Below are 12,907 nucleotides of genomic sequence, written 5' to 3'. Positions count from 1 at the left end.
CTATAGATAGTTTCGCTTTAAGAGTCTCCTTACATCTTTCTAATGGATATGGATGGTGAAAAAGATCACTCCATAATTAAATATTGTGTTGTTGATTACGCGTCTCTCTATTTGCTTAAGTTCATTTTCACATTTTTCTCTAAAAAATAATGGTTCCTTTTCACATTATTAGGGTTAGTTTGGTATTGCTGTGCTTTAAAAAAAAATTGTTTCTACTGTGCTGTGAGAATAAACCGTTGTAAAATAAGTTGTTAAATGTTTAGTAAACTTTTTTTTTTGTAAAAGTACTTCTAATTAAAAAAAAAAAGAAAAAGGAAGCAGTATATAAGTATTTGGTAAACTTTTATATAAATAATTTTAAATATGTTTACTAAAAAAGATATAGTGTTTAATGTGATATAATAATTGTCAAAGACAATAATATAGAGGCAAAGATTGTAATTTTGTAAAACATGTGGGAGTATACTTGCCATTTGAAAAGTTCGAGCATTAATTATTATGCTTTGAAAAAAAAAAAAAAAAAAAAACTTTTTTAGGAGCATGGTAGACCATCCTTCTGCTTTTCTACTTTTATTTACAGCAGTTTTTAAAAATAAAAATAAAAAAAATTGTTTTTGTTTGTGTTTTACCAAACACATTTCATGTTTTGGCTTTTTTAATAAGTTGCTTTCTTTGAAAGCATCACAATCTCAAACCAACCCTTCGTAAGTGACCATTTTGAACTTTCTTGGTGTTATCGGTATGGGGGAGAGAAAAGAAACTAGCACAAAATTGCAAACGCTGGATTCATCATAATATTTCATAAAAAATAATAGCCACGTATAAAATATGATAGGATTATAGTTCTGACACATGTCTCTACCAAAGATAATCGCCTTATCTTTCAAATTTGTTGGTAAATTAGGGATTGCATGAAGATTTTTGAACTAATCTAAATACACATTTCAAACCTTGAAAGACCACTAAAGCTTTGAAAAGGCTGGTGATTTTGTTAGGTCATGTGAATGATTGAGATTGTTGATTTTCAACTTCCCGAGCAACTGTTACACAAAAATATAATTTAAAACCCAAGAGATCTTCAACTTAACCACTAATAAATGTAAAGTACAAAAGACCTCATGCAATTAGTAGTTGAGCCAGTCAATACAAAGAGAATCACAATGTTAGTTGATCACATCACAAGCGGAAAACACGGTACAAAGGCACTAAAAGCGTCCAAGTGAAAGTGCTTTCTTCTCATGTAGTTTCATTTAACTTATTTTTCCACAACGGTAAATATACTTCAATGGACCCGTTTTCACATGCCAGTTGACAGTTAGTCACACACTCAACTCCTCACCGTTCGGGCTCAATGGCTCGAAGAGAGCTTGCACTTCACTCTGATTCACCTCCTCTAACTTTGACGGGTTCCACTTCAGATTGTGCATTGACAGGAAATCGAAGCCAAAGATAAAGATCCGTTCTGATATACGGAAAGTAAGATGATTATATAACTGTAGGTCTAGTAGAGGCTGTATTTATGTTGCAGCAACTCCGTCAGCAAGTAAGTTTATAGTAAGGAATCTTGAGCATGATTAACAAACCTGATCCTTGTCCAGCAAAACTGCCCGCACACCTTCAGCAAAATCAATCCACAGAGACGATCTTATAGCAACGCAATATTCAGTTTTCATCACACCAGTTAACTGGCATTGGTCAAGTAAAACACATGTTACTTTCAGGAAATGTTAGATACTATCAAAAGGATGCAACCATGTGACGAAAGAAACGAAAAGGTAGAAAGTCCAGACTCACTGTGGATAATTGATTGTCATTTTTCCCAAGCGCAGATGCAACTTTGGAGAAATAATTTTGAATCAAATAGAGTGAAAAAGGAGCACCCCTTCCAAGACCTTGAAGAACTTCATTAGCCCACTACACCACTGCAATAGAAACAATTTGATAGAAAATACTTCACAGCGACATACAAGCCTCTCAATAGAAGAGTATGACATATTTCATTTCATCATCAACAAACAAATAGCATTGACAAACTTACCAGTAGCATCTGAACTCTGCTGCTGCTTTTAAGTTCATCAATTATCTCAAGAACCGACTTATTTGCGCCAAATGCTGAAGTTATTTGAGGACACGAGCCTAGCGGCTATCAACAATAACACACTTCACATTTGGGTCAGATTCCCATTCATCCAGATAGCTCTTGTATTTCACATCCATATCTGCATTTTCCAACAATTCCCACTTAAACAGAAACACAAAATTCTTCGAAAAAAGCTAACTTCCTCGAAATTTGAATCCGACGTTCCGTCTTATAACAAATGCAATGACATAGAATTGTAATCAATACGATGCAATAAAGTTCAAGCTCAAAAATTCTAATCAGCTCCAAATCAAAAGCATTTACAGATATATACATGTATACATACAGATATATACATATATACATGTGTGCGTGTGTTTATCTACATACCAAGGTTCATGGCGTTGACAGCTCGGGGGCGACCAAAGGTGATGACAGCGACGCCATTGGGTGACGCTGCCCTGGACGAACGCGTCGGCGGAGGCCATGACCGGACTACCCTTGATGTTTCGGTTAAATTACCGGGAAAAAGAACTGCCGCCGTGGCCACGGAGGGAAAGTTGCGATAGTGCGGTGGCGGGCAGTGATTGGGCCAGCTAAATCTGAAAGTGAAGCCCAATTTAAGATAATTGTTAGCCAAATTCAAAACATTTGAACGATCATAAAATTTTGAAAGAAATACGAAATACAGACTTGCCTTCATTATCGAACTGAGAAATCGAAAAATGAAAGAGGCGTTTGACGAACTGATTGTGATTTGACTCAAACATATGATGATGACGATGCATCACCACCTTGATTGTGCCTCTGGATCAAAAACACACCATCAGGATCAAAATCGTGCACATTTTCCTTCATAGGTTTGTCCCATACTAGATTAACCCCTGTTCTCTTAATTGTCGCGTCATGAGAATTTCTATCTGGCATTTCAAAAGTTATATCAACTTTATCCCCGCTTTGCAAATTGAGCTTATTGTTCGATATTTGTCCCTGCCAAAGATAATAGTTTCTAAAACTAATATCACCCTGTTTTATAACCCAATCTTCCTTGCCTATGCAGGTCTGCAACACAGTACGTTTGGTATTATTTATATCAATACTGGCACGAGGATGACCATCTTTACATCTCATATAATCTCTTGAGTGGTGAAGGCAGAACAGACCATCTTTACATCTCATATAATCTCTTGAGTGGTGAAGGCAGAACAGAGTCAGTCCGTCAAAATTACGACCATTACTCGGTGGAATTTTAAAACTGACTGTATTACCATCTTCGACAAACTTGAACCAATCAGGAACATAATTCCCATCGAGAAAAATGCCACCATATCCGCAAGAAGTCCATTCCTATAAATACAATGCAAGTGTCATATATACTAGCATATGGGCGCACACAAAAGTGTGTGAGAAATTTTTTTTTTTTTTTTTTTGAAATAGGAGAGAGGAAGGGAGTGATAGAGAACGTGGAAGTGGGAAATTTATTTTACTTTTATAATTAAAGATATGTTAGGATTATATATAGGTGAGGCTATGAAAGAAAAAAGCAAAATTTGATTGTGTGAAATTACATTTTTGCCCCATATTTATTATTCATGTTTTGTTTTAATTAGAGAGTTAAACTGGTAATTTCATAGGGTTTTAGTTGACAATGAGTGTTTTATTAATTAGTAGAGATATATATAGACACAAACACATGAACATGTGCGCGTTGTGTGTGTGCAAGTGCGCCATAGGAAGGCAATTATAGAGAGAGAGAGAGAGAGAGAGAGAGAGAGAGATACCTTTAGGATGTTCCTCCTAAAATCAACTGTGAGGTTGGTGCACCATTGCATATCAATCCATGTCATGGAGTTTAATGACTTATCCAAGCCTGGAACCTCAGTGATCAATGCATGACTTACATTCAGTACTCTCATATTCGACATTTTCGAAAAATTGGGCATTGTTACCAAACTCCAGCATTCAGTCGCATCAATAGATTTCAAATTTGATGGTAAATCATAGATTGTATGAAGCTCGGAGCAACCACTTAAACAGAGACTTTCAAGCTTTGAAAGATCACCGAGGCTGGGTAGGGTACGAAGATAATCGCAGCCACTTAACTGCAAACTTTCAAGCTTTGAAAGGCCACTGAGGCTGGGTAGGGTACGAAGATTTTCGCAGTCACTTAACTGCAAACTTTCAAGCTTTGAAAGGCCACTGAGGCTGGGTAGGGTACGAAGATTTTCGCAGTCACTTAACTGCAAACTTTCAAGCTTTGAAAGGCCACTGAGGCTGGGTAGGGTATGAAAATCATTCTGTGAAAGATCCAAATGTTGTAAAGAAATTAGACTCCCAAAACCTTTTGGGAATGCATCATCGCTTAATCTGCACGGTGAGAGATCTAAATTTCTTGAAGAGTCAGAGCCGTGCAATGAATCGGGAAATTGCGGAAACTTGATGTTCGCTAGAGATAAATGAGTGAGATTCTTCAATCTTACTGTGGAACGCGGTACATGTGTTATGGCTGTGGTAGATGCTGAAAGTACTCTCAATGATATCATCTTCCCTAAATCCTCGGGCAGTTCACTGAATTGACGACAAAAATCAAGAACAAGAGTCTGAACGGATTTGGACTTGTAGAAATCCCCAGGAAGAGAAAAAAGATTCTTGCAGCCTGTGAGGTTCACCAAAGAAAGTTTTTTAAGATGACCAATGGAGGGGTGAATCTCGGATAAATTCATACACCATTCCAATCTCAACTCTTCAAGATTTGGGAGATTTGAAATGTCTGGTGATTTTTTTAAGTCATAGCAACAACTGAGATCAAGGATTTTCAAGTTTCCAAGCGACTGTTGCACAAAATCAAAGGAAAATTAAAATTAATATCCAAAAGGAATATCTTGTAAAAAAGAGAGAAGGAAATCCAAAATCAAATAGAAACATAACATCATCATGTGTAATCGATTGTACCTTGGAGCCCTCCCAAACTTGTACCAGTTTGCCAAACTTTATCTCTAGAATAACTAGTTCTCGTTGTTGATCAAAGAAATCATCTGGTATGGATTTTAAAGGGCATCCACCCCAGCACAACCATATTAACTCTTTGGAAAGATGTTTGTATTCTCCATCGAGCTGCACGTTGTAGAGCTGGAGCAGTCTCAGTTTCTTCATATTGGCAAATGCTTCTGTTCTGACTCTAGCCCAGTAACAGTATGGATAAAAATTAGGGGGACCGACAACAAGTCCTTCAACTTCTTTAGTTCCCTGTTAACACATTGTACTGGGTAAGAAAAGGATTATGTGCATCTATTCCTAATTGAGCTTCTTTATGCAAATACATATATTTACACATGAATGTTTCTAATGTATAATAGGCATACGTGGGTTACATATATGCTTTTCTTGTACGATGCATTAATACAAAATTTTATTGAGAATGTACTTACAGATTTATCTCCCAATACATCAGTGACCTCTTGAAGGTTCCACAATCTACTCCATTCTCCAAGGGGACGACGAGAATTTCCAGAAATGATTACTTTGGCCATTTCTCGAAGCAAATCATGCATGTTCAATACGTTGTCTTCAACAGTTATAAGGCATCGTTCAAGGAGGTCCCTGATTCCTATTGTTGCAAAAAAGTTACATCCATCTAATATTTTTACGACATAGTCCTTATCCCATCCAATAAAGAAACAAGATATGTCAAGGAATATATCCTTCTGTGTAGGATCTAGCCTTTCAAAGCTTACTCTTAGCGGTTTCATTATTCCTACATCAGGAAATTTTTTCAATTTCTCCAACTGACTTTTCCACTCTGTTGGGGTTCTTTCAATCATAGAAGAACCTAAAACTTCAAGGGCTAGTGGCAAACCTCCACAGAAGGAAACAACCTCTTTTGAGAGTTCAAGATATCCTTCATTAGGCCAACTATTTCCAAAGGCATGCCAACTAAAGAGCTTCAGAGCTTCATCTTCATTCATTTTCTTAAGCGGATATGTCTTGTCCACTTTCATGTTCACTTGCTTTAGTAAACGTTCATCTCGTGTCGTTATGATAATTCTACTTCCTGGGCCAAACCAATCACGATTTCCAGCTATTGCATTTAGCTGTTTCACATTGTCTACATTGTCAATAATGACCAGTATGCTTCTATGTCGGAGATGATTTTTTATCAGACTGATACCTCCATCAACACTGGATATCTCAGACTCGGTCAGTTTCACGATGTCAGAAACAAGTTTTCTTTGCAAATCAACCGGATCACAATCGCTAACATTGGCGAGGAAACTTTTGGACTGGAACTTATGATGAATTTGGTTATAAATGGCTTTGGCAGCTGTTGTTTTACCCAATCCACCCATCCCCAAAATTCCAACCATGCGAACAACATTTGATCCACCATTTGAAAGATAAGTGATGATATCTTGAATGCGAGTATATATTCCAACTGGGTGCTTGGCCACATGTAGTTTTTCTGCGCTTGGAAGCCATTCCGGGATAATCTTGTCAACAATTTCTCTAATAAGCTTTGCTTCGCGCCTGAAAAATTGAATTGGTAAGCTTAGTAAGTAGGCTCAGTAGGAGCTATTAGTACTAATATAAATAATTTTCTTGCCTTCTTTCCTTCGTGTGTGTGTGTATATGTACACAAACTAGCTACTAGCTAGTATGTAATTTTGTGACCAACTTCAATAAAAGAAACAAATTCATTCATGGATATATTAAAGTTTGGTGTATCAATTAAACTCCAATTAAGATTCAAGAAATTTGTGGGATGCGGGTTCAGGGTTCGGGTGAAGGCTGTGGTCCGTGGGCTACAGGTTGGGGTCGGCTGGGGAGTGGGGATTAGGGATTGGGGGTTGGAAGTGGGAGGTTGACGGGGTGTGAATCAAAGATTGAAGGTGAAGGAGTGGGCTGCGAGCCTGCGAGTGATGGTGGGATAAGGTTGGCCTAGAATTTTATATATATATATATATATATATATAGGTGAAACTAACATGTAAAGTTGTAAACACTTCTAACTAAAATTTAAAAGAATTGGTTACAAAGGACTAACGCTCCATATTTTATCAAGTTCAAGCACAAAATGTAATGAATTTTAAGTTTAGGAACCAAAGCTACAATTTTCCTCTAGATTTTATATGAGAGATTAAGGCGTATTAATTAAGCATGTTAATTAGAGTAATACAACTTAAATATTGAAAAGCACGTGAATGATTACCTATTATCAGTGATTTGAAGATGGTAGCCAGACAAATTTGCAGCTTTTGTAAGAACCTCTCCCCACTGCTTTACCTCTTCGTGCTCCTGAAATTCTTCGGCTAACTCTGCAGCTTCTCTAAGAGCCTTTCTCCACTGCTTTACCCTTTCTTGTTTTTCTTCATGTTTCTTGTCATCTTTTACTTTACGGATGTTCTTTTTGTGCTTCTTAAATGCTCGGGCTAAAACTCCATTCTGCTTCCTGACATGTGAAGGATCAATGTGATAGAATATTGGCAAAACATGACGCCCCAGTTTGTCTCTGCACTCCATGATCTTCACCAGCTCGTTAAGACACCAACTCGAATCCGCATACCTCTCTGAGAAGACAATGATAGAGATCTTTGAATTTTCGATTGCCTGTTCCAGTTCTTTTTGTATTTCTTCCCCTCTTTTTAGATCATCCTCATCAAAATAAGCCTGGTATCCCTTGTCTGTTAATGCCGTGTGGAGGTGGCCCGTGAAGCCATTGCGTGTGTCTTCACCGCTGAAGCTCAAGAACACGTCGTAATTCCAAAGTTTTGACTTGGAGGAGGATGAAGAGGAGGCTTCGTGGGTTGTCATGGCGGTATCCACCGTTATGGCACAGCAGTCGTTCAGATCACGACTGAAAAATGGCAGTAGTTGTGTTTGTTCTGTCGAACGGATGATCCTGAAATACCTAAACCCAAGTCAAGCTCCTTCAATCAACAAGAACAAAGTTTATAACATAATAATGTTGGCGTATGAACTTGAGAAACAACATAATGTTGGCCAGAAGGTGCAGACACAAACTTGAATGCAAACTTTCTGAAATTTTCCAAACAATACAGATAAAAAGGTAACACCCTAGTCAGACGAGATGCGAGCTTTCTAAGAAACCCAGATGACAAAATCAACAAAATAGAATGGAAAAATGACTTACACTTTTAAGGCATGCTCGAATCTTGATCTAAAATTGGTGGTGGGTCGATTGTTGGTCACCAAATCTAAATGAAGAATTCATCAAAACCTAGAAATTTAAACAAAGAATTTTCCAAATCAACATTTACTAAAAACCAGTTACTTGGTTATCATGCATGATGGCTTGCCAAAGACTGAATTAAGGAATGCACAACTTTACTTTTATGATTATTTTCAATGACAGCTAAAAGGTCAAATCCAAATGAAAATAAAAGTTAGGACTTCACAAAACCAATTAAAAACCTAATGCAAAAGTTACAAACACCCACCAAATGATTCCAGATAAAGTTTTAAACTCAATGTCAGACCGAATGAAATTAAAAGTTAGGACTTCACAAAACCAATAGAAAATCTGATTCCAAAGTTCCAAACACCCACCAAATGATTCCGGATAAAATTTAAACTCAAAAACCCAACAGAAACAAAAGCATTGGTGTGAATTAACTGTATCTAATTGAAGAAACTAAAACAAAAGTAAAGCAAAGAATATACCTCAAAATGTCAAGCAACTAAGTTCTTCCTCCAACCCAAAACTCTGAAAATTCCACACAAAAAAAAAGGGTAATCCCATTAGCAATTCCTCGCTTTCAAAATTAGCAAAAACTTGGGCAACAATAAAGACGCGTTGAGAACCATCACTCTTCTCCTTATGTATTTGAAAAGATATTTTATAAGCAGTTCATTCTGATCATGTTGCATATAAATTCCTTTTCTACAGAGTTCATAAAAATATGATAGTTTATGGCATCTGTTGAATAACATGGTTGAAAGATTTAAAATTGATATATTCAATTTTTATGTGTAAAACTATAACATGTAGCTAAAGTGGGTCTACATATCCATAGCAATCATGTCGTAATTGAATGTTTATTGATGTAAATAGATGATTTCAGTCATGTGATACATGTTTCTTGATAGTATACACTGAAGTTTGGTCGTTGGATAAAAATCGACCAAAATCTTAATAAGACACTTTTAACTTTTAACCAAAAATGAGCACCACAGTACTACACTAAGTTTTATCATGCACAAAATACACAGCACTGATTGCAGCTTATAGAGCAAGAACAATACCTTACCAAAAGAAAACAACAAAACACTCAAAACCCAGAAACAGAAACAGAAACACACTTGGGACTCAAACTCCTCAAAAACATGAGAGAGAGAGAGAGAGAGAGAGAGAGAGAGAGAGAGAGAGAGAGAGAATAAAAAAACAATATTATTTTTCACACAAACTCAAAATTGCTTATTGCTTATAAAATCACAAATCAAAACAGATGAATGCAACTCCAAAATTGCCCTAAATTAAATCTGATTAGTTAAATGTTTGTTGCCCTACAAATGTCATTACACCCGACAAAACTTGCTTTGAAGTTGATATTTTGGTCAATCCAAGGGAAAAGGAGTTATTGCTTTTGGGGCAGTTGTCATGGAGAATATCATCTCCCTGTTGAATGATCTAAAAAAGGACTTACAGCTTCTGGTGGCCATAATAATTTAGGAGGCCCTTCTCTCCAGATTTTCTCAATAACTTTCCTTTTCGTAGCTGGTAATATTGAAACTCCAAGAATTGCTCTGAAGAGATATATACAATAAAAATCAAACTAAAACAAAGCCATTGGAAGAAATTTAGAAGACACAAACACCACTACAACTCAAAGTTAAAGTCAACAGAAACCAAATGGTACAAGTTGAAAAAATATATGGTCATGAATAATATCATCAAACTAACAGCAATAAAATCTCATTTAATCTGTCTAAAACCAAAAAAGAGAGAGAGGTAATTTCAAGACCTTGTAACACCGAGGCCTTGTACAGTTGTAGTAATAATATATGGTTGATGCACCTGTTGCTCAATCAAATCCTTTGTCCGGCTAAAAAATAAAAATCTATACATACAGTCAGGTCCAATTTATGAGAAATCATGGGAAAGCAAATGCATTCATAACAGAATCATGAATAAGAAGAACTTGCCAAAAGGAAAAAGAAAACTTCTAATAGTGTGCCAAGAACATCCTCCTACTCCTAGCAAATTTTTTATGGCATTAAGCACTTCTCGATTCATAATTCAACCAGTAAATCAAAGTCTATAGTGTATGAAAAAGTGATATCTTAGTTGATCATGATGATAATTAAGCAGATTAAATGATGACCCATAAAGCATACAAATTCAGAAAAGGAAAGGTTCAAAACTGCCATAAGAAAACGCAAAATATATAAACGGGAAATCAAAAGAAGAGAAGCGAAAAAGGAAGAAAAAACCAAACAAAATTATTAGGTTTGGGATATACTGTTATCTGAAACGCCACAATCATCAAAGTCAAACATAAACAATCCAAAAATTTGTGGAAAATACCAATAAATGCTCAACTAAAAACGAAAGAAACGTAGAATAAGTTTACCTGTTCTCCCCCTAATTAAACTGGAATACAATTCACCACTAATATTCTCGTCATCCTCTTCAACCTGAAAAATTTAGTAGAATTATTCAATGAAGACGCTTAATGGAGACAGTAATATTAGCAATGGAGGAATTGAATTGATAACAAAAACTGCAAGACCAAATGACTACAATAGGTTCAAAACAGAAACTCGTCTGTTAGATGTCTCATCTTTAGGCAGTGCCTTGTTCTTTTTTTTTTTTTTTTTTTTTTTTTTTTGCATGTCTTGTGAAGTTCATGTAAATCAACAAAATTGATACTTTTGACACAACCAACAATGGAGAGGTAAAAAGTTAAAAACAGAAGGAATGTCTTCAATTTTGTAATGGATTTTTGCAAGTCAGAAATTCTGTTCGAGAATTTGCAACCCAGAAAGTCCGCTAGCAATTATTAACTCACCGATAAGCACCGAATGAAGGCCAATCTAATAAGCCAAAATATGTAAGGCACGAAAGAAATTATTGCCCAGTAACAATGATAGATAAGCACTTGTGAAACTAAAGAAAATTTTCATTACTATCAACTCTAAAAAAGATAACCTATGCAATCCAAAAAATGTTGATACAGAGATAGAGTATCGATGCCTGAAATTGGTATTTGAATCACCAACTACCTCTGTGAATATGTTTGTTTGCTTAATGGTTTGGGTTGAAGTTGTGAAAGGAAATGTAATTTCTTAAAAGAAGGAGAGAATGCAGAGACGAATACAGAATGGTTCACATGGCCACCTCAAAACAGGTTGACAATTAAGCTTCACTATGAATGGAAAGATTAATAGATGATAATTAAGAAGGCCTGATACCCAAGCCGAAATCAGAGATATCCTTGGTAAACAAAGAGATTGAGCATTTCCACTCAAAATAATCCCACCGATTAAAATCACAGAAATAAAAGCAATCGAATCAAGAAAAAAAGATAATTACAAAAACCCCCAAAAGTGAGAGAGAGCTGAGAGATGAGTAAGAGAATCGGTAAACAAAAACCCCCAAAATTACAGAAGGAAATTTGAACAGAAAACAAATTTGCAAATCCAAAATCACAAAAACGAAATTGCACTGAGAAAAAGCTGTAAAGCTCACCAGGAAACGCTAGCTTTTCTGGGTAAAAACTTTATTCGAATCGAATAGAAGAACCGAGGAAAGTTGTACTGTTTCAGTGGTTTTTCCAGCAAGAAAGCACCTTGTTTGTAATTCGTGAGAGGTTGGAGAGCGAGAGAAGCTGATTTGGGAGCCAAAGAAAGCGAGGTTGGAGACCCACAGAGGCTGAGAATTGCGAGAGAGAAAGACGAAAAGGAAAGGAAAAGCGGAATGAAGAGAACCAAGAAGAGGAGGAATCATTTTAAGCGATGATCGACGAGTGGGAAGTAAACTATGATTTACAAATCGAAAGCATTACCCGAACTCATGGTACAAAAGCTCCTTTGACAGAAGAAAAGATGGATAGTGAGATGATTGCATTCTTTTTAAAACAACTTTTAAAGATTCCTTAATAAACTAATATATATGAAGATGTGCCCCGGTAAAACAGAGGAAAAAAGGAAGGAAAGATTATGCAAAAGATTCTTAGCTGTGATTACAGCCAGTCAATTTTTGTAGATTTTCTTGGCCCGATTGAGATTTGCATTCTTTTTCGACACAACTTTGAAGATGTGCCCCGGTAAAACAGAGGAAAAGAGGAAGGAAAGATTATGCAAAAGATTCTTAGCTGTGATTACAGCCAGTCAATTTTAGTAGATTTTCTTGGCCCGATTGAGATTTGCATTCTTTTTCGACACAACTTCTTTTAATTTCATAATAAACTATTATACGAAGGATTAAATGCTTAATAGATTTTCTCAAAATCGAAGCTTTTCATGAACTTTTTAGCATCTTATGTTTTTAGAGTTAATTACATTTGAGATATTACAAGTTTTCACAAAATTTTCTTACATTTGAGATATAACACTAACACCCTTTTAATGTAATGTCTCAAATGTAAAGGGATTTTGTGAAAACTCGACCAACTTTTGGAGTGTTAGGGTAATTAACCCATTTTTGTGCAAATATTGTAAAATATTATGCCAAATACAATAAGTGGCGGATAGTTTATGGACAGTTTCACTTTAAAAGAGTATCCTTACATCTTTCTAATAGACATGTACGGTAGAAAAAGATCACTCCATAATTAAATATTGTGTTGTTAATTACGCGTCTCTCTATTT

At 35.9% G+C, this 12,907-nt stretch overlaps 1 protein-coding gene across 1 annotated transcript; it reads right to left on the bottom strand.

Annotated features, from left to right (window-relative positions):
- Positions 1-1,105: 1,105 nt before the first annotated feature.
- LOC148698833 (TMV resistance protein N-like) lies at positions 1,106-10,146 on the bottom strand. Its single transcript, XM_088689960.1, has 14 exons — positions 10,060-10,146; positions 9,742-9,841; positions 8,759-8,801; positions 8,229-8,315; positions 7,287-7,976; positions 5,509-6,604; positions 5,033-5,326; positions 3,862-4,911; positions 2,778-3,427; positions 2,471-2,682; positions 2,039-2,241; positions 1,795-1,951; positions 1,584-1,685; positions 1,106-1,462 (listed from the first exon to the last, which is right to left on the bottom strand). The coding sequence occupies exons 5-9, from the start codon at positions 7,886-7,888 to the stop codon at positions 2,843-2,845; spliced, it is 3,627 nt and encodes a 1,208-aa protein (XP_088546086.1). The 5' UTR covers positions 7,889-7,976; positions 8,229-8,315; positions 8,759-8,801; positions 9,742-9,841; positions 10,060-10,146; the 3' UTR covers positions 1,106-1,462; positions 1,584-1,685; positions 1,795-1,951; positions 2,039-2,241; positions 2,471-2,682; positions 2,778-2,842.
- Positions 10,147-12,907: the final 2,761 nt, after the last annotated feature.

This window comes from Pyrus communis, chromosome 2, assembly GCF_041283825.1.
Source record: "Pyrus communis isolate YQ-2024b chromosome 2, ASM4128382v1, whole genome shotgun sequence".
NCBI classification, from domain to species: Eukaryota; Viridiplantae; Streptophyta; class Magnoliopsida; order Rosales; family Rosaceae; genus Pyrus; species Pyrus communis.
The sequence above is the reverse complement of the archived record's forward strand: the minus strand, read 5'-3'. Positions and strand labels throughout refer to the sequence as shown.